Raw genomic sequence first — 22,399 nt, 5'->3', positions numbered from 1 at the left:
GGGACTGCCGTTCATTATCCGCATCATCATCACCGTCATTGTCATTATCACCATAATCATCATAATAACCACCGTCATTATTATCACTCAGCATAAGGACAACCACCATTATCATAAACAACAGCTATTTTTATTGGGAATTTTGGAAAAGTATCAGGTCAGTTCAGGTTGGGGAGCATGTAGTGGTTCCCGGTTGCAAGAGAGAATTGTCCATTCATCCGTTTTCTGTAACCGCTTCTCCTATTCAAGGTAGCGGTGGTCCGGAGGCACCAAGGCAGGGAACAACCCAGGATGGAGGTACCAACCCATCGCAGGGGAAATATGGTTTAAATTATTATGATTATTATTTGGAATTTTTCATCCCATATTAAAATGTATCTTGTAACTTTAAAGCTTTTAATTGACATAAAACTTAGTTACCTCTCCTAGCCCAGCTCCGACAAATAAACGATAAAAAATAGAGACTGAACAAGAATGTATATAAGCTCTGCTTGATTGTATCTATATAGTTAGTTACGAATCACTGAAAGCACTAATTGGACATGCGAATGTAAGGATTTCTACATCCTGCAGCATGTTTGCCTGTGGAAGACATTAAAAACAGACTAATCCTTTTACAGCTAAGTTCATTTCTGTTAAGTGCCTAATCAAGCTTTTCTTTCTAATTTTCATGCTGCTGAAACCGGATAGCAGTAACCGGCAATATCAGGTCTGACGCCATGTTATATCTTCTACGCTGGGGGGCACTTGCGGACTCGGGAGACGAAGCAACGTGTGATCGCAGTAAACATCAGCTCGATTTAATTCATCTGTTTTTTTATATAGCGCCTTTGGCAACAAAGTTGTCCCAAAGCGCTTTACAGGGCTGTGTTGTGATAAATTACAGAGTGATGCACACTCGGCGTGCTTAATTATGGACCAAACCCCCTAATTCTCCACCACCGTAATAACACGGATACTCGTTCCCATTCCGTATCACAGATCAGGGGCGCCGTAAGGAAAGGGAAAGGTAGGAGGATTCCAAAGGGCCCGGAGTGACAGGGGTCCTAAAAAATTTGCAAAATAATTGGATGGTCTGGACTGGGGGGCCCAATATGATATGCTCTAATGGGGCCCAAAATCTTTAGCAACGTCACAGGTAATACAACCGAAACAAAACCTGATCAGTCATCCACACCACAACTGCTAATTGAAATTAATTTATTAATAAAATACTATATAATTGTAACCATAGTTGCTGTGCACATTATATATTTTTTGGATTATTTTAATTAAGTGTATGTCACTTATTTATGTTGTATATGATTATTATGCTTTGCAGTAATTTTATCAATGTTAATATATATTTATTTACATTACAATGTTGTGTTGAATGATCAGATTTAATTATTATTTCATCTTATTTATTATCAGTTACAGTACTGTATTATTTCAGTTATATTTACATGTGTTGCATTAACGTTCAGTATGTTCCCTTAGTTAATTGTATGATTAGTTCCTATTTGCCCTGGTACACAGGGGGACAGTTTAGAATGAAGCGCGGGAAGGGAGGTTGGAGCGCGGCTGGAAAAGTTGTAAGTACTGTGTTGCCGAGTGGTGATTATTAAAGAACGATTACAAAAGGAACTGTAGCCCGCTTATTACCCACAGCCCGAGAGAGACTGGCACGCACTACCCATTTATCGAGAAATCAGGGTTACATAATCAATATTTATTAACCATTATAATTGCAGATTAATACTTTGTTACTATAGAACATCTACAGACACACCCATTTGAATAAACGTCTACCTTTTTAGAAGGTATTCTTCAGTATGAACAAACTAAATAAACAACAAATTAAATTAAATTATTGTGTAATATTTCTGGTTCTGATACAAGTAATTAACATTACTGTATTGTATATATATCTATACTACTTTGGAATTAGACAAACGCATATCTATTAGGTTTGTTTTATTGTGATGTGATTCCGTGTTGATTTTTATATATGCAGCTAATGTGATACATTTGAATAACTGAAAGTCCCTGTGAATTAGTGCCTCAAGTAAATAAATAGATGTAATGCAATGTTTCTCCAACCGGTTCTTGGGAACTACCAGACAGTTCGTGTTTTTGCTCCCTCCCAGAGGGATCAACATTTTGGACTGTCTGGCAGAGAGCTGGGAGGGAGTAAAAACATGGACCGCTGGGGGCCCCCGAGGACCGGGTTGAGAAACACTGATCTAAGGAGCAAATCCTGGGGAAAACGATGTGCTTGGAAAGTGAATGAATTAAGTCCGAGCTGCCAACTCGTCCTTCCAGTAGTCCTTGTCGTGCCTGATGGCATGAATGAGCTTGGTCTTCAGCATCTCCTTTGTAGGATAGATGGGCAGAAACAGAAGGTCGTGGCATGTAAGGGCCTCTGGGGAGTGGTCCTCAGTCCACTCAGGGCGGCACTGAACCCTCATTTGTACCTGCGCCATCCCCAGGATTGGCACTCGCTCAGATCCCCTCAGAAATACTGAAATAACAGAAGAGCCCGTGTCACTGCTTCAGATGAGGTCAACATAACTCAACTGAATGAAATAATGAAATGCATAATGTTTTCATTTGCATGCTACTTTTACCCAGAGATAGATCGTTCCGGTCCAGAGAGCAAAAATCCAGACCAAGATTTTGTTTCAACCAACCAGTTACCTATAAAGAATCAGTCACAGAGTACTCAACTAGTTGGTTGAAACAAAATCTTGGTCTGGATTTTTACTTTCTGGACCTGAACTACCCATCACTACTTTTACCTTTTTACATAGTAGAGCAATTCACAGTCTCAGCAAATAATCTCTAACTTTCCAATATGATCCATTAACCCCCCCCCCCCCCAATGAACTTACAGAAGAAGGTCTTTTTCTCATCTTCTGACAGCTCCTCAAACACCTCCCAGAACATTTTTATGTAGGGGTGGTTTAACTCGTACGCTCCCTCATACACTGAGTTCTGGAGAGAATATAAATGGTTAAATCATGAAATGGTCTCATTGCGAATCCCCTCAAACCCTTTCCGCCTGTTATTATAGGCAGCGTGTTTACGGGCGATGTGGTTTATCAACCTGTCTGAATTTCTCCCAGTCATACTCCTCGTTCCCCACCATCAGCTCCATCAGTTCGCGAGGCTGGAAGAGCTCCACCAAGTCCACGTCACAAACCGTGAAGAAGCCTCTCTTGACCTCCCCAAAGATCGTCTCCACTGATTTGTTGAAGATGTAATCAACATAGTCCCTGACAAAATTATATCTGTGGGGGGAAAAAAAGCACAGAAAATTAATCTACATTCATAAATGTGGAAGCAGGCATACATTGTGTAGGGTAACGACTACAAATTAGATATTTCAATGCTAGCTCTGACTTCGAAAGAAAAAATAGCTCATTATACATGGGAAATAAATAAAGGTTTACTTGTTGGCATTGGTGATAGATTTTTCTTTGTCAGTGGGATCCAGTTCCACGGTTACACCATCCCAGCTCGCCTGGTAAAAAAGACAACTGAAGCTCTATCAATAATGCTATGAAGAAGTACAGTGTGTAGCTGTATGTGCAAAGTTGACCCAACGGGAATCAAATGTTATTCAATTAGCTGTTTGTATTAGCTTAGCACGTACTGAGTAGGGCAGGTCCATTGCTCCGACATCATCTCTGTCCTCTAAGATGTTCTTCAAAGTACTACAAAGAGAATCACAAATTCCTTCAAAACAATGCAATGACGTATCATTCATCTGAAAGACAACCACTCGAGACTGTTTAATAATGTTATGGACCTGTTCCAACACACAAACCAACACGACTCACCTCGCGATTTCAAGGCTGAGTTCTCTCAGGTCCTCCAATGTGGGTTTTGCATTTAACAGCTTCTTAAAAAGAGCTTGTGGAAATGGTAGGTACACAGTGTTGTTGTTGTGTACAGCTAGTCCACACAAGACCCCAAACAGGAAGTACCTTTTCATTGGTTGCGTGGGCTGTTGGTCAAGAGAAACAGGATGGTCTTACATGTTTTGCAATTTATTTGCATTAGAATTGTCCTTTCAATATTTCCTAAAGTTCAATATTATCAATGAATTGTAACAATGAGAATTATAGTTTAGATTTCCATGTATGGATGACTTGCACCAGTAGGTAGTTGGGTTTTAACGGTACACTTTTTCATCGTGTGCCATTCGATACATCATTTTCGTTACAGTACACAAAATGAAATGAACTATTACATTTATTGACACGGGCAGAACCTAAATTCACAAGTAGATGTCGACAGTACAGAACACTGGATTTAGATGAGATTCAGTTCATTATGATTGTTACAATGTTATATTTTTTGATAATTTCATATATTTATGTTTACAATAAGCAAGTAAGCATCTGTTAGATTTTGTCATTCAGACACGTTCACAGTCGCCTTCCCTTTGCTTTACAGCTGTTCCGTTTGTGTTTGCATATTTAATAACAAATTTCAAACCTGCAGTACCAAAATTGCACCAAACCGTGGATCAAAATCTACAGTTCGGTGAGACCCCTAGTGGATGGAGTTGTGCTTTACACCAAAAGAGCTGAGTGTTCAAAAGCCACACCTACACAAAACGTGTGAAGTTTGCATGATCCCCCTACACTGCACTGGTTTCCGCTGGGAATTTAATTTCTTCCAGAAATCAACAAATAAGAAGTTAAGTGAATTTTGGTGTCTCCAAAACCACCTGTGGTATTTGTGCATTGGCCTTCTGATGGACTGCCCTCCCCTGTGACCTGTGCTGCCTGGAATAGACTCCAGCACCCCTTGTGGAGATCCTGACCAGTAGACAAGATGGATTCCTACAAATCTATGCACCATGTAAATATGATATCTCCTAGAATGCGCAAAGCCTCACCTTCACAGGGAACCACAGCAACGTTTCTGAATCATTGGTCCGGAACATTCCAGACTCCGGCAAACACAGCTCCTTGAAGATATGAAGGAAGAAGTCCTTTCGGTCCAGAAGTGTCAGCTCTGAATCTTCCTTCTCCACAAACTTGACCTAGCATAAAAAAAGGGGAAAGTACATAAGTAATAAAAACATGATAGTTCTTACTTCATTTCATACGTGATGCTGCTTTTTTTAAGCCTATCTATTTTTTTACCGCAAGATCCTTCTTGAAGTTCTCGTGGTCGATGGTGCCGAGTTTCTGGAATGTGTCCTCGACGAGTGCGAAGCGGCGGAGCGGGAGATACAGTGGTGGCGTCAAATTGGGCCACATCTGGTTCCTCAGGAAATGCTGGGGCGGGTTAGAGAATACAGACACATGATTCATGCGTGTGGGCAAATTGGGTAGGTTCTGCATATTCCATGTAGCTCTCCATGGGATACAATATTCACTATATGGATAAAAGTATTGGGACAATTCACCATCACATCTACAGGAACTTTTATGACATCCCATTCTAAATCCATAGGCATGAATATGGAGTAGACTCCCCACCCCCCACTGCAGCTACAGTACAGCTGCAACTCTTCTGGGAAGCCTTTCCACTACATTTTGGAGTGTGTCTGTAGGAAGTTTTGCCCGGTCATCCTGAAGAGCATCTGTGAAGTCAGGCATTGATGTTGGACATGAAGGCCTGGCTCACAATCTCCTTTCTAGTTCATCTCAAGGGTGTTTCATGGGATTGACGTCAGGACTCTATCCGGATCAGTCAAGCTCTTCCACACCAAACTCACCCAGCCATGTCTTTACGGACCTTGCTTTGTGCATTGGGGCACAGTCATGCTGGGACGGAAAAGGGACGTCCTCGTACTGGTCCCACAGAGTTGGAAGCATTGAATTGTCCAAAATGTTAAGAGATTCCTTCACTGGAATTAAGGGGCAAAGCCCAACCCCTGAAGAACATCCTCATACCATTATCCCTCCTCCATAAAACTTTACAGTTGGCACAGTGCAGTCAGGCAGGCAACATTCTCCTGGCATCTGCCAAACCCAGACTCGACCATCAGACTGACAATCATAGAAACATAATGTTTCAGTCTACAAAATACATTTCCACTGCTCCAGAATCCAGTGACAGTGTGCTCAGTCTGTTTTTTGTGATGGGGTCGATACCAGAGGACGAACGAGTCAATAGAACAATGGCGACTCTCACGCACTCTGCACCTCAGGACTCCCCGCCCCGGCTGTGTTACTTTACTTGGTTTATCAATTACTTCATGTCTGAGTTTCTGTTGTTCCTAACTGGTTCCACTTTGCAATAATACCACTTACAGTTGACCGTGGAACATCTACCAGGGAAAAAATTTCACAAACTGACTTATTGCAAAGGTGGCATCCTATGACAGCATCATGCTTGAATTCCCTGAACTCTTCAAAAGAACCTGTTTTTTCAGAAATGTTTGCAAACCTGACTGCATGGCTAGGTAACTGATTTTATATACCTGAGGCAAAAGGTCTGAGCGAAACACCTGAATTCAATAATTAAGCGATGTATCCCAGTACTTTTGTCCATATAGTGTACATGCAAGGAAGGACAAGTTCTGGGGTCAGCCAGTGTGTAGCATCTCAGGGGGCTTTCAGCTCCAGGGTCCAACATCACTCCTCCGACCATGGGACCTAAACCAGCAACTGTCTGATTACAGGCTGAGTTTTAACCCGTAGAGCCTCACACTGACCCCAAATTGTGCATTTTACCAGTAACTAATGTTCGGTGTCCATTCTGAGAATGGACAATGACATTCATGTGATGATAACCTCCTCGATACCAAAACGAATTATAACTGACATGATCCGTATAAGGAACAATAAGGATCATTTGGTATGAGACTTCATTTAAGCTCAGTTGTGTTCAATGTCTCTGTATATAGAATCATAAGCTATATGAACTGACTCACCTTAATCGCGGCTGCAGTATATTGGAAGAGAAAGGTCTTTCTCTGCAGGTCCAGAACGAATGGAAAGCGGCAGAAAATGGCTGGAGTCTCCGGGGTCTCCTGATTAGCAGTGGAAATAAATTCACAGTTTAAGCCAAAGTGAGAAGGACACTGCAAGTTAATTCTTGGTTTTTAATCCACCACGTTATGGTAGCTAAGCAGGTAGAGCCGCTGGCTCACAGCTTGCTGTTAAATACGCTCGATTGTGGCCTCAGATTGCTTTCTTCCCAGCATTCATTCATGTCCCTAAGGCTCATGGGAGTTTTACTTACATAGAAGTGTTCAGATTGCAGAGGAGGTGGGTTCAACCAATCAGATGCCTTGGCCCCGTTTCCTTGAGCCAGCTCCTCCACGATCTGATCTTTCTGAACCAATCATTTTTTAGTTCTGCCCTCAGAACATTTCTGTGTAAGTGAAACTCCCAAGAGCGTCCCTAAGCTGCCCTTTTTATGGGAGTATTACACACCACAGTCTGTAGCCAATCAGAATCAGTAATGGCTAAACTAACTACCTGGGAGAACTGAAAACAAGGCCTGGATTTGGAATCCAGGGCCAGATTTGAAGATCCCTGCACTTTCATGCACTGTCTTACCTCCTGGTTCTTCAAAAGACACCACAACTGCAAGTCCTCGATCAAAACAGGGGGGTTCAGGTCCAGTAAATGGAATTCACTAGCAGGAACAGTCTGAGATGCTTTTCTGTTTTTATTTACCTGTGAAATTGAAAGAGATGAATTTGAAGTTAGCTTAATGCAATTCGCACTCTGCAACAATGCGGACTTCTTCCAAATCTTTATCCAGTAGAGGATTATTGGAGCTTATCCTATAGGCAGCATAGGTGACAAGACAGCATATCTACACACTATGGGAAATCCTCTCTCATCATCTAACTGTGTGTCTTTGGACTACCCAAGGAAACCAGAGGGAGGCTCACATAATACAAGAAGAACACGCAAACTCCATGCATACAGAGTAGGGGGGAAGGGGGGGTTTAAACCCCCATCCCCTGGAGATGTGAGGCAAGCGATCTATCCACTAACCCGCTCTCACCACATAACCCAACACTGTAATGTGGTTATAAGAATTCTGCTTTATATTGTCTATGACAGGAGCTAACAAGGCAGCAGAAACCTCATTGTTCAATCATAATCATTTTGCTCCCGCATCCCAATAATAAGTGAGCACTAACTTTGTACATTTCCTTCAGAATCTGAAGTAAGTCTTTCACAATTGTATTATATGCATAAAGCAGGTTAGTCTTCAGCAGAAAGGACAGGGCATGTCTCCACATGCCAAGGTGTTTCTTGAATGACTCCAGCTCCAAATCGGACCACAGGATTCCTGAGGAGGAAAATAGGCTCTGAGATTCAACAATGTATTAGCGTTTCACGGCAGGTGTACATATGCATCATGTAGCCTTAGATATTTCTGTCTAATGCTTACGTACTCAGCCGTTTGATTGACGATTCAGGTAAATTTATGATGGATCGTGCCAGTGGCTGGATAAAGGCAATGATGTTGTGGTCATTCTGGAACAGCTGACATTCAGGCAATATGAGGAAGATCTCCACTGATCTCATGTGCATTGAATGCAGACAAAGGTCGGAGACCAAGTTCACAGCAGCCTCCTGTATGAACAGGAGATATTTTTCCCCATTGGGAAATATGTTTAGTGCTCGTCGGACATCAAGGGTGATTTATTGAGAATACAAATTGATTTTTATTCAAATTATCCAAAGAGCTAAAGAATTCCAGACACAGAGTCTGGCGAGCTGTACCATCCAGCGACTGCCCTGCAATTGGGTGAAGACCCGTCTGGCAGCATGTAGGTCAACAGAAGATGGGCCACGCGAAGGAGATTCTCTGACCACAAGAAGCACGTCAGTCAGCAAAATGCACGGCTATTAATGACAATGCGTTGACGGTATTTTGAAAATCACCTCTCTCTAAGGAAACTGCCGACCAGAGCAGAACTTGATGAAAAGATAAGGGCAGGATCCCTAGAGCAAGGGATAAAGTTGATTCAGTTACGGATGACGATCTAATTAGCACATATGTGTTACAAAGCAAGTGCTTGCAACATAATTCATCTTGCAAACAAATATATAAAAACTACCTTTCCACGTGCCCTGGGTCAGTGCTCTCTGGAGTCAGTGGAAACCATCGCTGCAGCTTCTCGCAAATGTGTTTGACAGGTTCCTAAGGAACATCGTCTTAACAATGCTTCTTATATTCACAAATATACCTTATCTGGAAATTCATAAAATAATGCACAATACTGCTGGAAATTTCAGTCAGAAACTTTTAGCCAAAATTCAATTGTTAGGTTTCAATGGGAAATTCCACTAACAGAAAAGAAAACATTTCTACAATGTGTGTGTGTGTGTGATATACATATAATTTTAAAAAAATATACATAATTTTAAAAGACCTGAGTTAACCCACCCCAGGGACAGGAAAACACTACCTCAGGTGGTGCAGAGTAAATGAAACTTGCATTCCAACCCGCTGCTATCTTCATGTCTTTGAGAGACCAGAGATTGGAGAGTGTTACAGGACAAAGCAATAAAAATAGTGCTTTAATACAACCAAAATAATCAACAATGATGGTGTCTTGTCCATCAGCTATTGAAGGTGGGATGCCGGCCTTTGCTGAAATCTTTAATCAAACGAATGCAATGATCACATAAATGTTAATAGCCGTCGTCTTCAGTCTTTTTGACGAATGCCTTGATGCCACGTCACCATTTATCTTCATGCATCAAACATACTTCAAGTGCGAGTATCATCTTCTGATCTATGAACCTCGGGGTCAGAACGATTGTCATGGGGTAGGGGGTTTATCCAGACCAGTATCTGCAGACGCTCCAGTGGATCTCCAGGTTTGTTCCACAGGGGTGGGCTGCAGCTGGTTCTCTGTCCGCCCGGTCCCCAGCTGACCCGCCGGTCCATTCCCGAAGGCCAGCAGGTGCCCGGATGCCATGAGCACCAGAGTGTGATGGCTGAAAAACAGGAAATCGTGTGTTGGAAATTACACTGGAACTAGTGCTTAGGAACAAGTGGACAGAGGCCTCTCTGTAAGTGAGACTTTTTACAGCGTTACCTGCCACATGCGATCTGTTTAGCACCACCCTCTAAGCCCTCCACCTTCCTGGGTCTCAGCTCATTATTCGTGGAGTTGTGTCCAAGCTGACCATGCGTCCCCTCTCCAAAGGTGAACACATCCCCATCCTGCGAATCAGAGCAGCGTAAGGAGACGTGCTGGACCAATAATCATCCATCCCAGAAACAGCAAAGAAAATCAGCATCTGACCTTGGTGAGGACCACGGAATGGGCTTCTCCACAGCTCACGTCGCACACGCTAAGGGCTCTAAGAGCAGGAACTGCACATACAGTGAATCTTCCTACCAGGGATAACAAGATCAAGAACAATCAAAAACACTGAACAGTAAACCCTCAATTCGGGCGATCGTGAAAAACATACCATTTTCGTCCACCCTGTTGAGGCCCAGTTGGCCAACATTGTTGGCACCGCAGCAGTAAATCTCCCCAGAGAGGGAGATGGCAAAGCTGTACTCTCCTCCTGCGCAAACCTGGATCACTGGCACTCCAATAAGAGAGAGGACCCGAGAGGGAACAGCCTGTGTGGAAATAGCCCTGCCAAGGCCTAGCTGTCCATAGCCGTTCCTCCCCCAAGAAAACATCTCACCCTCTACAGGATGAAAAGAAAAACCCAGCAATTTATCTAAGATTCATCTGAGCCTTTAAATAATGGCAATGTAACTTTCCTCAGGTGCAGATGCTGCCATTATTTATTGTATGACGATCAAGGTTTCAGTATCATTTCATGTAGTCAGTTTATGAGTCCTACACGTACCGTACACTATCATGCTGAGCAGTAACTTAAACACCACTGTGTAGTTACATACCCTTAGTCAGGACCAGGGAATGATATTTTCCGCATGCAACTTGAATTACAGGTGTAGGCATACTTGGTGACACGGTAAGACGTATTATCCTGCAAAATACATATAAGGCAGTCAAGATTTTTAATCATCGTTAAGTGTGCTTTTTACTTTTTAACACATTTTGCTTGTGTGAGTCACTTCTTCATCATTGACATCAATGGATCCAGTTCTCCAAATTACTGTAATTCTTTTCATAATGAAAATCACGCTGCCTGGCACAGAGCTGCTGTTTATTAATAAATGCGCGTTGCTGTTCTTGCGCTTTACCTTGGCTTCAGTTGTTTATCAAAGCGTCCGGTCCCCAGCTGGCCTTCGCTGCCACGCCCCCATGCCAGCACCTCTCCCGACTTACACAGTGCTAGGCAATGCTCCTGTCCGCAGGCCACGCCCACTGCGCTCTCTGGCCTATCCAGTGCCACTGAAACGGTCAGGTACAACTCAGTCTTTAGCTCACTGTTCTAAGGTTGTACCCCCCCCCCCCCCCAATAATAAAAACCAGCCAATACAACCCCCTAGACCCCCTTAAATGGGTGGAGACCACAACCCCCACAATGCTCAACCGAAAGTTATACGCTTGCACCTATTTGTATTATAAATTTCACTTATAGTGGGTCTGATTCCACTTATTGGCTTCAAATTCATCAAATTCATTACTTTATTTTTAATGTATTAGTGAATTGGTGGTTTAGACCAGGAAATGGAGCAGAGGCAGACGGAGAATGGGTGTACCCCATGGAGATTACATTAAGTTTCGTTACTCCTATCTCATGAGAAACGAAAGCGAAACCGAGCTGAAGTTGCCGGTATGTATACAACAGAAGAGGTTTAGCATAACTAAAGGTATTCCAATACAAAAATGACGCCTTTATGTGTACAAAAATGAGCGAAATTAGCGTCTTGTGACTATTTTTCCGGTAACAAAACGTTCTTATTTATGAGAATGCAAAATAATTAAAACTGATGAATTAAGTGTGTGATTAAGTTTCAGGTGTTATTTGCCACATACACACGCATGTAAGCGTGAAGCGGAATTTTTTGCCACCTGCTCCCTAATCTGCACGGAAATCTGCGCGTTGTATATATTACCTGGGACATTGTTCGTTCCTCTTCGTCTTCCCAATTGTCCCGATGAGTTGCGCCCGCATGTCCAAACCTTCCCGCTATTGCTGAGAATCAGGGTATGGGATTCTCCAGCGGCTACTTGTGTCACCTGTTCGGGGAAGTCAGCGAGTTCTTGGGGCACCGCCACTACTGTGCCAGCGCCTTGCAGGCGAAGCCCAAGATGCCCACGCGAGCCGTCTCCCCAGCTGTACATCGCGCGCTGACTCGGTCGGCTTCGGGGATGCGACTGAACTCACTTGTGCGAATCTCAGAAGTTTCAGTCACGTATTGTACCTCCTCCTAAATACAGTATCTGCGCAGGGACATTACGGTCCCTAGCCCCAGCTTACCGGAAGTGTGCCTATTAAAAACTTACGTGTATTATTTCCTATGCAATAATCAAAGCAGAGCACAGTCATGCATATGTATATGAAAAGTTCTGATATCTTGTTGAAGATTGTTTGTTACAAGGAGCTTTTACACGACCCCGGGTACCACAGGACACTGGAAAAGGGATAATCTTAAGTTTTATTGACACAATGCAATGAAATTCTTGTGCCACAGTTTGTGAAGAAGGGACGGACCAATATAAGAATGAGAAACAATTTAATAAAAAGAAAATATAGGTATGATCATATTGGAGATATTCTTCTAATGTTATTATTTTTCGGAATGTTTTTCGAATTTTCCGTAATTATTATTTTAATTAGTTTAATTTTTTTGTTTGATTGTTTTATCATATTCATTATATTTTTGTTTTGGATTTTATTTCTATTATTGCTACCTTTACACGGACCTCGGTGCCTCATTTCATTCCCTTCATGTACAACATGAAGTGTTTACATGTACAACATTAAATGTTTATGTTTTGGAATGACAATAATATCCTTTATCCTTTATTCTTATATGCAACTGACAGTTGTATAGCATGAAATGCATAAACGTACCGTATTATCAGTGTATTAAAAGTGTGCAGTACAATAAGAATACAGAAGATGGACATATGTAAATTATCGATTTAGTGACCCGATAGCTTGGCGAAAGGGACTGTCACTGAAGTTCATCTGCACTCTAGAGGCAATTGGTGGAACTCTCGCGACAATCACTATTCGGTAGCCTATCATAAAATAACGCCGGCGAAACGTTTGCCTGTACCTGATTGGTTCTCGCAGTGTTCAGTATGATATGATTGGCGGAGCTGCACGTCTGTGCAATGCGATTCAGCGAGATGTTTTCTCTTGTTGTAGGATGGGCTGTGGGTTTAAGTAATTCAAGGGACTAACCTTGACCTTTTTATAAACTGCACGAAGAGGACTAGAATTTTCCGCTGTGATTGTCGTACAAAGTTTAAGGTAAGGCTGAAACAAAACATCTGTTCTTTTTAGGTAACGAAATTTCCAGCTACCGAGCCCATGAAGAGCTTCTTCGCCGCTTTACTAGAACGATTTAAACGACGCAGGACAGCAGACGGAGCTTCCAGTTTAGCATCGATACTGAATGAAAGCGGCAGAAATACGAATATATCATATATGCAAGGGTAACGTTACGTATTTACACGGACCGTGATCGCCTCCTATTGTGTAATGCTAAATTCCACAATCTGATTATTGCGTCATGCAAACCGGTAGAGACGTTCTGTAAATATGTGTGTAAATATTGGAAAATCGCCGAAACGGATTCTCAAATGTAAGCAACCAGTTGCATAAAAGGCACTGTTTTACATTAGATTTACTGACCATCGTATTATCGGCCGGTTGTAAAAGACGCGTCTTGGTGCTGCATTGTGGTGTTCCGTGGAGCTGCACCCCTCTCAGGGAGTGCTGGCCCTAGGCGAGGCTGTCATGGGTATTTCTGTTATTGCCATCCCCTAGCGCAGCGTTATGCCAGTGCTGGGAGGACTGAAGCGCGTGACCGAGCTGGTGAGCCGTCCGCGCGCATTCCTGATCCTCGACCCGAAAGGGCTCATGGACAAAGTGTGCCATGTTCATTTCCGGTGTGTTAACGTCGGGATCCCATTATGCACGGATTAGCGACTCCGGAGGTTTTAACGCGGACTTGAACCATTAACACAGTGGGTCAAATTTGGGGTATTCCAGCGAGAATGACCTATCCTACTCCTCAACTCTGTCTATCCCCTTACAGGTTTCTGCTTCCTCCTTGCTATCCATTGACACCATTTTGGAGAACCTGTATTTGGAGTCGCAATCCAGAAACCCCCCCCTTCCACCGCACCCTCTGCTTCACACGGGTGCTGTGATGTCTGCAGTAGCTTTCGTGGGCCTGGTTCGGTCCGTGGGGTCCCGAATGAGGCTACAGGCCGTCCGCACTGCCACAGCCCTGCAGGAAACACGACGCTCCTTCCACGGACCAACTCCTGTACTGACCAGCAACTCGCGGTTTGACCCAGACGGGAGCGGCCGGCCTACCACTTGGGATGCCTTCGGCATCTGGGACGACCGCATCGACGAGCCCATCCTACTTCCTCCCAGCATCCGGTATGGGAAGCCTATTCCCAAGGTGAGCCTCTCCAATGTGGGCGCCGCCTCCTTGATCGGCCTGCGCAAGGAGAACGAGGACCGCTGGCAGGTCTCCCAGCTGACCGGCAGCATCCTGTACTTCGCCGTCTTCGACGGCCACGGTGGGGCAGAGGCGGCGGATTTCTGCCACAAATACATGGAGATGCACGTCAAGTAGGTGCCCGCTGAGGGGTGGAGGTTTATGTCCTGGGGGAGGAATTTGAAAGAAAAAAAAAATCCCTTTTCTGTGAACTTCAAGCAGTTCGACAATATCTGTGTGAGGCTACAACATTATGGGCTTGTATGCCTGTTCTTTGCAGATGCAATCATGTGTTTTTATGAGTGTATTGTGGATAATACGATATTAAGCATTAGAAATACTATTACTGCGTAGTTTACGAGCTGGAATCAGTTAGAAAATTAATACTTTTTAAAACGAATTATTGGCCTAATAGTGTCAGTTGACTGGCTGTTGGTCGCGTCCTGTGTTTTTATATTTTATGTATCGCTGTTTAGAGATCTGGTTGCTAAGGAGGAAAACCTCGAGATGGTTCTGTCCAGAGCTTTCGTGGAAGTCAACAAGGCCCTCGCCAGACATTTGCACTTCGATGATTGCCGTAAGTATTTTAAAATCAGACCTTTAATAACATGACATGTCTGTGATTTATTAGTGTGTGGCAGTGTATTAATCACTCTGATTATGAGAAGTCGCTTGTAACGGCAGTGAATTTGCAGTTGGCTGATATTAACGCTGAATTGTGAATGATGTCTAAATCACAGGATAATTATCCCTAGTTCTTCACCTAGCTATCCAGCTCCCTCAGCTAAAGAGGGCAACCTTAAGTTTCCGTGTATATTCATTGTATATGAAATATATGAAATAACATACAGTGACGCAAGTTTCTGCCTGAGGAATCACTGTAAATTGTAAACTGTATTAGGGGGTACAGTGAACAATATGTGATTGTAGTGTTCTGTAAGAAATAGAGAAAAAATTTACCAAAATCTCGCTTTCATTTTTTTAAATCACAGTTGATTAGGCTTGCCCTTCACACATGATTCTCCATGACTGGCTGAATGTAAATGTTTATATGTGTATACACACTCATGTTCTGATTGGATATTAACAAAGACCTTCGTCGACCAATAGGAAGCACGGGAGCTGCCAACTGAGGTGATGCACCACTGAAAAATTTTTGCCTTTGGGAATTCTTGTAGGTTGGGCCGGGTCGAGTGCGGGGTGGTGTTACGATTAACAATGATCTCTTCCGAAGTAAGAAAAGAACAGAGCTTAAATGGATTGGGCTGATCTCTATATTTAGTTTTAGAAGGGACTTTAGATATAACTTTTGCAATCTTGCTGTATTTTTAATCTATATAGCAGGGGTTCTCAAAGTCCAGACCAAAAGTTAATCCAAACCCAGCCAATAATGCACTTTCTGAATCAATGTGGTTGATATAAAAAGGGGTAACGTGGTTTTAAACCATTTAACTGGTACGTCCAATCAGTACCTTTTAAAGTAATGTTTATGTATGTATACACACTCCTGTTCTGATTGGACGTTAATAAAGACCTTCATCGACCAATAAGCACGGGGGCTGCCAACTGAGGCGATGCACTGCTGAGAAATGTCTGCCTTTGGAAATTCTTGTAGGGTACAACCCCCCCCACCACCACCACCATCGTGACAGAGACGAAACAATCAGTGAACGTTCTTTACATTAAATTCCCGTATTTGTCATATATTTATGTCTGTATTGAAAGTTATTGTTACATCATTAAAGTTCATGAAATGCTGTTTTGTTACTGGACATTGTTCCAGACCTCTGACTGTGAACTGAAATCTAACGTGGACCCTTGACCAAAACGTTTGAGAACCCCTGCTGTGTAGAGTTGCACTCCCTTGAAATTGATTCTGCCTCAGAGTTTAATCTCCATGACCCCCCAGCCCAGCACTGACTGATCCGGTTTAGCTTTTATGGCTGCTAGCTGTCCCTTTGCAGCTCGGCCGCACGCTAAGGGCAGTTCCTCCGTTCTGATGACTGGGGGTGAGTCCTCCCTTGGCCGCTCCTCCAGTATCTGAGGGATATGACTCTCGTCACGTTTTGTTGTGTAACTGACATCACGGTTCTGATGCAATGTGTGAGCAGAGCCGCACGCGAGACTCTCCCATCTGCTTGTGTGTGTGCATGTTGTTCAAAACAGCTGCTGTCCCGGCTGTCGGCCTCCAGAACTGGAGGGGCTCGGGCACCGTAAGGGTGGGCGTCAAAGGAAGGCGAGGGGCTAGATTTTGTCCCAGATGTCCAGCGGGTTCTTTCCTGGACTCCTGGAAGGTTCCACATCCTTTCTCTTCTCACCCTGTAGTTGGGTCGCCAAGCGTTGTAGTACTTTCTCAGTGAGTGCGTATGATTTGATTAAACGTTATGTTCCACTGGCTTTGTGCCACAGTCTGTCAGGAGACTGCGATTTTGGTTGTGCATCTGTGATCTCTCTCTGGATAGATGTAGAAATAATTGGTAATTTAACCTGTTAACTTTACACGTAGTCAGAAGCCACAACTAACTAACGATGTCATGGCAACTGCCTCAAGGTTTCCGTTTTTCCTTAAATCCCGAACCTGGGATTTGTGTGCTTAAATCTCACATGTGAACAAGCAGTCTTCTCAAGGCGCCCAAATGGCACTTATCGGGTTGCCCGGTCATCTTCCTGTTATTGTACCATTTTCTTGTTTTTAATATCAGTCGAGAATCCGTCTCAAACTGCATTCGCACTGCATACTTTCAGTGAGTAGAGCCGACGAGCTGTGAAAAGGCAGTTTCCATGACAACGGCAGAGAAATTAAGCTTCTACACGTTTTGTCAGACTACCTTTTGCTATACGTTCCTAACAGTAATTACTATTCACTTACCTCTGTCATCCTCTTTTATTTATCTGAAAGGGCAGACTGCTATATTGAGCCTGTCGCTGTATGAAAATATGAATTGTGCATCCATCTAAACTTTGATGTGTTTACACTCTTAACTTGGAAACGGTATTGCGTGGTGGGCAGAATCCCACCAGGAGCTTAAGAAATTGCGAAAATGAGTAACTCTTTTGTGTGGCTTGGAAAGGCGAGCGGCCAGTGACTGCGACCGTCGTTTCCAGCAGGACAATAGAGCAGTTTGCTCCTGCCCACGGGCTTTGATCTCCCCTTTGTGTTTCCTCACATTTTTATTCTTGCTCAGTCCCATTTGCTATGCCGCCGTTTTACAGCAGGGTTATGAAATATTGATTCGTTAGTGTTAAATCCACTGCTGGCATTTAATGACGCGGGAGGCCGAGCGAGCCGAGCCCCACAGGCGCCGCCGTGGAGAACGTTCTCCACCCCGTTAGTGTAGCGGTGATGGAGACCTTCTGATGGCGCCGGGCCCCCGTCACATGACGGTGGGCTCGGTTCTCCACAGTACATTCTGCGGTCTCTGAGAGTCCGCCAGCCAGTGCTAGTGTTACGGATATGTTTGGCTGCTCTGAGTTTCACTTTTAGTTTTTATAGATATTAACCATATTTAATAAAATCTGGAAACCCTGCTGCAAAATAAACCTTTTTAATGTCCGTCTTGTGCCCCCCCCCCACCTGCCTGCTCCTCATATCCTTTCCTGTTTATGCTTACACCCCTCAGCCCTTCCCATCCTCTTGACATGCTATAAAGGGTTAAATATAGGGGGGAGGGGTTTGTATGGAGTGGGGAGGGGCGTGGCGGTACTGAGCAGAGAGGCAGTGTGCCGCGGCCGCCCGCCTGACGCCCTCTGGTGGCTGTTTCAGCGTCGCTGCAGAGCTCCGGATCCACGGCCACTGTGGCCCTATTGAGGGACAGCTTTGAGCTGGTGGTGGCCAGCGTCGGGGACAGCCGGGCCCTGCTGTGCCGCAAAGGCAAGGCCCTGAAGCTGACGGTGGACCACACCCCCGAGCGAAGGGACGAGAAGGAGAGGTGAGGGGGGGGCAACACAGGGAGGGGGACTATTTCTGTACCGAGACGCTTAACCTAACCTTTGTTATAGACCAAATAGACCATGTGACCCGAGGTGATTCTATTGGAGGCTACATGGCTGCCGTCTTTGACCCTGTTTTCTCCCCCAGGATAAAAAAGAGCGGGGGCTACATAACGTGGAACAGTCTGGGACAGCCGCACGTAAACGGCAGGCTGGCCATGACGCGGAGCATCGGAGACTTTGACCTGAAGAAGATGGGCGTGATCGCCGAGCCGGAGACCAAGCGGCTGACCGTGAGTGCATCCCGCCGCCTGCGTGCCGTCTCCTGAGAGCCGTCCGGTGGGGTGACCGGGTCCTGTTCTTGCTGTCTGCAGCTGCACCACGCCCACGATTCCTTCCTGGCGCTCACCACAGACGGGGTAAACTTCATCATGAACAGCCAGGAGATCTGCGACGTCATCAGCCAGTGTCACGACCCCAAGGAGGCCGCCCAGATCATCACGGAGCAGGTGTGACGCGACGCCTCGTCTGGCTGCCGGCCCGGTTCTCACGCCTCTTCTGTGACGTCGCCATCTCGGGGTCCTATTAGCCAGGATTCTCTCAGGCTTTGTGAAACTATGGAGGTTCTTTTATTTAATCATTAAGCTCTCTCGGTTTGGCACATGAATAAAAGAACATTTTAAAGGTCTTATAATCAGGAATGCAGATAAAAGCGGTACGCAAGTACGGGTTAGCCGTATAAAGCGATATACGCGGCAATTACTTGTAGCCGCACATATCGTATTTTATGTGCTTTTGCGCTGTTATGACAAGAAACCTCTGCAACGTTTTAGCCCTTATAGCGCAAAAGTACAAGTTAACCACAAATCTTAAAATGCTCGGTGATTTCTCCTCATAACAGCTCGAATGCACATAACGCGTATTTGCATCCCTGCTTATAATCCTGTTACAAAAAAAAGCCTTCGCGTGCTTCCTATTGGTCGACGAAGGTCTTTATCAACGTCCAATCAGAACATAAGTGTGTATACATATATAAGCATTACTTTAGAGATACTTCAAACCACGTTAACCCTTTTTACGTGAAACATATTGAATCATAAGGTGCATTATTGGCTGGGTCCGGATTAATTTGCGGTCCGGACTATTAGAACTCCTGCTATATCGATTTAAAAACACAAAAACTGAGCTCCATGTTCCCATTTCTGTCCCGCAGGCCCTTCAGTATGGCGCCGAGGACAACAGCACCATCATAGTGGTTCCTTTCGGGGCCTGGGGGAAGCACAAAAACTCCAGCGTTCAGTTCTCCTTCAGTCGCAGTTTCGTGTCCAGCGGCCGGTGGGCGTGAGGTGCGCATTGGTGGCCCTCTGCCTCCCCCTACAGGACTTCAGGGGAAGCACTTCCAGTGAGCATTCAGTGAAGACCAGAAAAATAGCTGTGGAACAATGCAGGAGATCACTTTTGCCCTATGTAACAGGAATATGGACCTACCTATATAAGATGAGCAGTAACACAAGCGCAAATAAGCAATGCTTTAACTGTCAGTCCCATTTGCAATCTTCATCCTGGGAGTTATGTCACATGTTAGCTATATATAGTTACTGTAGTGCATATGCAAGTACGGAAACCGTGTACCAGGCATCTGTCACTTGCAATTAGTTACTCCGTATGTGTTGGTGGATGTATTTTATGTTGTTGTATCTCATTGTGCCCTGCCATGGCTGGGCCCCTCATCCTGGGTTGTTCCCTGCCTTCGGGATAGGCTCCCGACGCCCCGCAACCCTGAATAGGTTACAGAAAAATGGATGGATGGATTGTATCTCATTAGCTGTCCTTTTAGGGACAGTCCTTGATCAATTAGACCTAGCAGGAATACTGCTATACAAGAGGAAGCTGCTTTTCCGATTCTGCCGATTCAGACCCTTCCAGGTGTTTGGTCTAGCTCTCCTCGTGGGCCGTCGCTGGGCTGCACGTGACCCGCAGCCTCCGACGCGCGGCTCGCTTGTCTGAAAGGACGCGCACCCCACGTGAGCCCATAGATCACCAACCCCCCCCCCCCCCCCCCCCCCCCTGTGGCTAAATCACAAGCCTTTAAGCGTCTGTTCTTTTAATGAAATGTTTCACTGCATTCCGATGCTGCTTTTCTACAAAGAGAAGGAAGTTTGATGTGCTGAAGAGACGTGTACAAGCTTGATTTTTTTTTTTTCCTGATTGGGATTAATTACATTAACGTTAGTCGTAAGTCGTACACGAAATGGAAACGACATCATTTTACACATACGCGTTTTGGTATTACGTATGTATATTATATATGGTGTCATGGAATAAGCTGCTTGTCATTACGCTTGTGATTTTTGTCAGTTAATCTACTGTGAATCCAGCACTGTCAACAGAAATCTGCTGATTTTGTAGCAGTTTTGACTGGTGTAGCTGTGGTACGGTTCCGTTCGTGTGCATGACTGCCAGTTCAGATTATTAAATGCCTCTAGTTGTGCGGCTGTAAAACGCTCGTCGTTTTAATCGTGGAATGTGCATGAGAAATCGGCAGCCTTGCGTGAGTGAAACCTGTGTCTTTCGCCTCATCTTGCGTAATCATTTCATTTTAAGATGCCAGTCGATACTCATCCCATCATGTGACACGCAATCTCGTTTTAGCTTTGAGTCTGAGTGTGGGCTTTAGCAAAGAGGTTAGTCCACCAATGAGTTCTGACTCCACACAGTGTTTATGCCTCCCGAGCCTCGTGGGACTGTTACATTACCATATCCTTGAATTATGGGAATTTTGTGTCTTGGACCCTGTGTGTCGGATCAGGTGTGTTATGTATTTTGCACTTGACAGATGACTTTTAATAAAGTCTTTAAAGGGACTTTTATTTTTTCGTGACCTCTTAAATCATGACCTGATACTTTTCAGCAGTGAAGAGCAGAGTGTTTTGTAACCTAAAACAAATGACTGCCCCTTAGCCTACTGTTGATATAGATGCTGGAGATGCAATAGCAAAGGAGAGTGATAGTATCGCATCTCGAGACCTGGCCACCTGACTTAAATGCAGTAGAGAGGAGGAAGGAAAAGCAGCCAATGAGTGCTCAGCATATGTGGGGCAGAGGACACAGTCAGGTCAGTGAGTCTCGGGAGCATTTGGGGTTAAGGGACGGATGGAAGAGTCACTCTGCCAACCCGGGGATTTGACCCTGCATCCTTCTGAGTCCTTCAGATGGCAGATCTGCCCTCCCCCCAAAAAAAAAAAAAATATATGTATATTATTTTGGTCAGTGCATAATTCCATATGTTATTTTATAGTTTTAGATGTCTTTAGAATTATTATAAAATGTAGAGAAATGTACAGATAAACATTTCTACGACTAAGTATGTGCAAATTTATGCGTGTTAGGTAATTAAAGGACTTAAAGGAAAGAAGGACGATTACTGCTCTCACTTACACCCAAACCTGCCCAATACTCGTATGCTGACCTCCTGCTTCCATATTCCAAAACAGCTGCGAGATTCAGACATGTGTCAGAAACCTGCACTCATACACATTGCCAAGCTGGTTACCTTTGTGATCAGCGTATCTCCCAGAACATGACTTCACAGTTCTGCATAATCTGACCAATAGTCTTTTACTACATGCTGTTTTAAGCAATCTGGCACCGTCGATTAGATTCATTATCTGCAGATTAATGGACACGCCTGTGGATGTATTCAATACTCAGAGAAACCAAAAGAGTTTCCCTGGGCAACTGGGGGCAGCGTGTAGCTCAGTGGGCTAAGCCCGAGTGCGTGTGAGTGGAGGGTTGCTGGTTTAAACCCCGCTTCTGCACGTCTGCAGGTCCTTGCCCAAGACCCTTAACCACCCCCCAGCTTTCTGGGCACCAGAACAGGTGGCTGCTCTTCACAGATGGCTTACTCTACACCAGTGGTCCTCAA

General features: G+C 44.4%; 2 protein-coding genes and 1 long non-coding RNA gene across 6 annotated transcripts; 2 read left to right on the top strand and 1 right to left on the bottom strand.

Moving 5' to 3' along the window:
• Positions 1–57: 57 nt before the first annotated feature.
• On the top strand, positions 58–1,849 carry LOC125723356 (uncharacterized). 2 transcript variants are annotated; one of them, XR_007386864.1, is made up of 3 exons: positions 58–157; positions 250–297; positions 694–1,849. It is a non-coding gene; the product is annotated as an uncharacterized LOC125723356 (long non-coding RNA). The 2 variants fall into 2 exon arrangements; XR_007386863.1 differs by having other exon boundaries at positions 691–1,849.
• On the bottom strand, positions 1,697–12,737 carry LOC125723354 (probable E3 ubiquitin-protein ligase HERC6). Its single transcript, XM_048999860.1, has 23 exons — positions 11,974–12,737; positions 11,155–11,305; positions 10,849–10,937; positions 10,404–10,631; positions 10,232–10,323; positions 10,022–10,149; positions 9,769–9,920; positions 9,386–9,441; positions 9,035–9,117; positions 8,859–8,918; positions 8,697–8,781; positions 8,366–8,546; positions 8,108–8,259; positions 7,512–7,631; positions 6,881–6,979; positions 5,142–5,276; positions 4,892–5,038; positions 3,825–3,991; positions 3,638–3,698; positions 3,435–3,505; positions 3,089–3,272; positions 2,874–2,976; positions 1,697–2,503 (listed from the first exon to the last, which is right to left on the bottom strand). Exons 1-23 carry the CDS (start codon positions 12,200–12,202, stop codon positions 2,274–2,276), a joined length of 3,003 nt encoding a protein of 1,000 aa, XP_048855817.1. The 5' UTR covers positions 12,203–12,737; the 3' UTR covers positions 1,697–2,273.
• A 445-nt stretch (positions 12,738–13,182) lies between these two features.
• Positions 13,183–21,338, top strand: ppm1kb (protein phosphatase, Mg2+/Mn2+ dependent 1Kb). Of its 3 annotated transcripts, XM_048999861.1 has the most exons (8): positions 13,183–13,340; positions 13,860–13,907; positions 14,131–14,678; positions 15,021–15,121; positions 18,308–18,473; positions 18,623–18,767; positions 18,849–18,983; positions 19,688–21,338. In XM_048999861.1, the coding sequence occupies exons 2-8, from the start codon at positions 13,869–13,871 to the stop codon at positions 19,817–19,819; spliced, it is 1,266 nt and encodes a 421-aa protein (XP_048855818.1). In that variant the 5' UTR covers positions 13,183–13,340; positions 13,860–13,868; the 3' UTR covers positions 19,820–21,338. The 3 variants fall into 3 exon arrangements, with proteins under 3 accessions (XP_048855818.1, XP_048855819.1, XP_048855820.1); XM_048999862.1 differs by lacking the exon at positions 13,860–13,907; XM_048999863.1 differs by lacking the exon at positions 13,183–13,340 and having other exon boundaries at positions 13,884–13,981.
• The last annotated feature ends 1,061 nt before the right edge of the window (positions 21,339–22,399 follow it).

This window comes from Brienomyrus brachyistius, unplaced genomic scaffold, assembly GCF_023856365.1.
Source record: "Brienomyrus brachyistius isolate T26 unplaced genomic scaffold, BBRACH_0.4 scaffold47, whole genome shotgun sequence".
NCBI lineage: Eukaryota > Metazoa > Chordata > Actinopteri > Osteoglossiformes > Mormyridae > Brienomyrus > Brienomyrus brachyistius.
The sequence above is the reverse complement of the archived record's forward strand: the minus strand, read 5'-3'. Positions and strand labels throughout refer to the sequence as shown.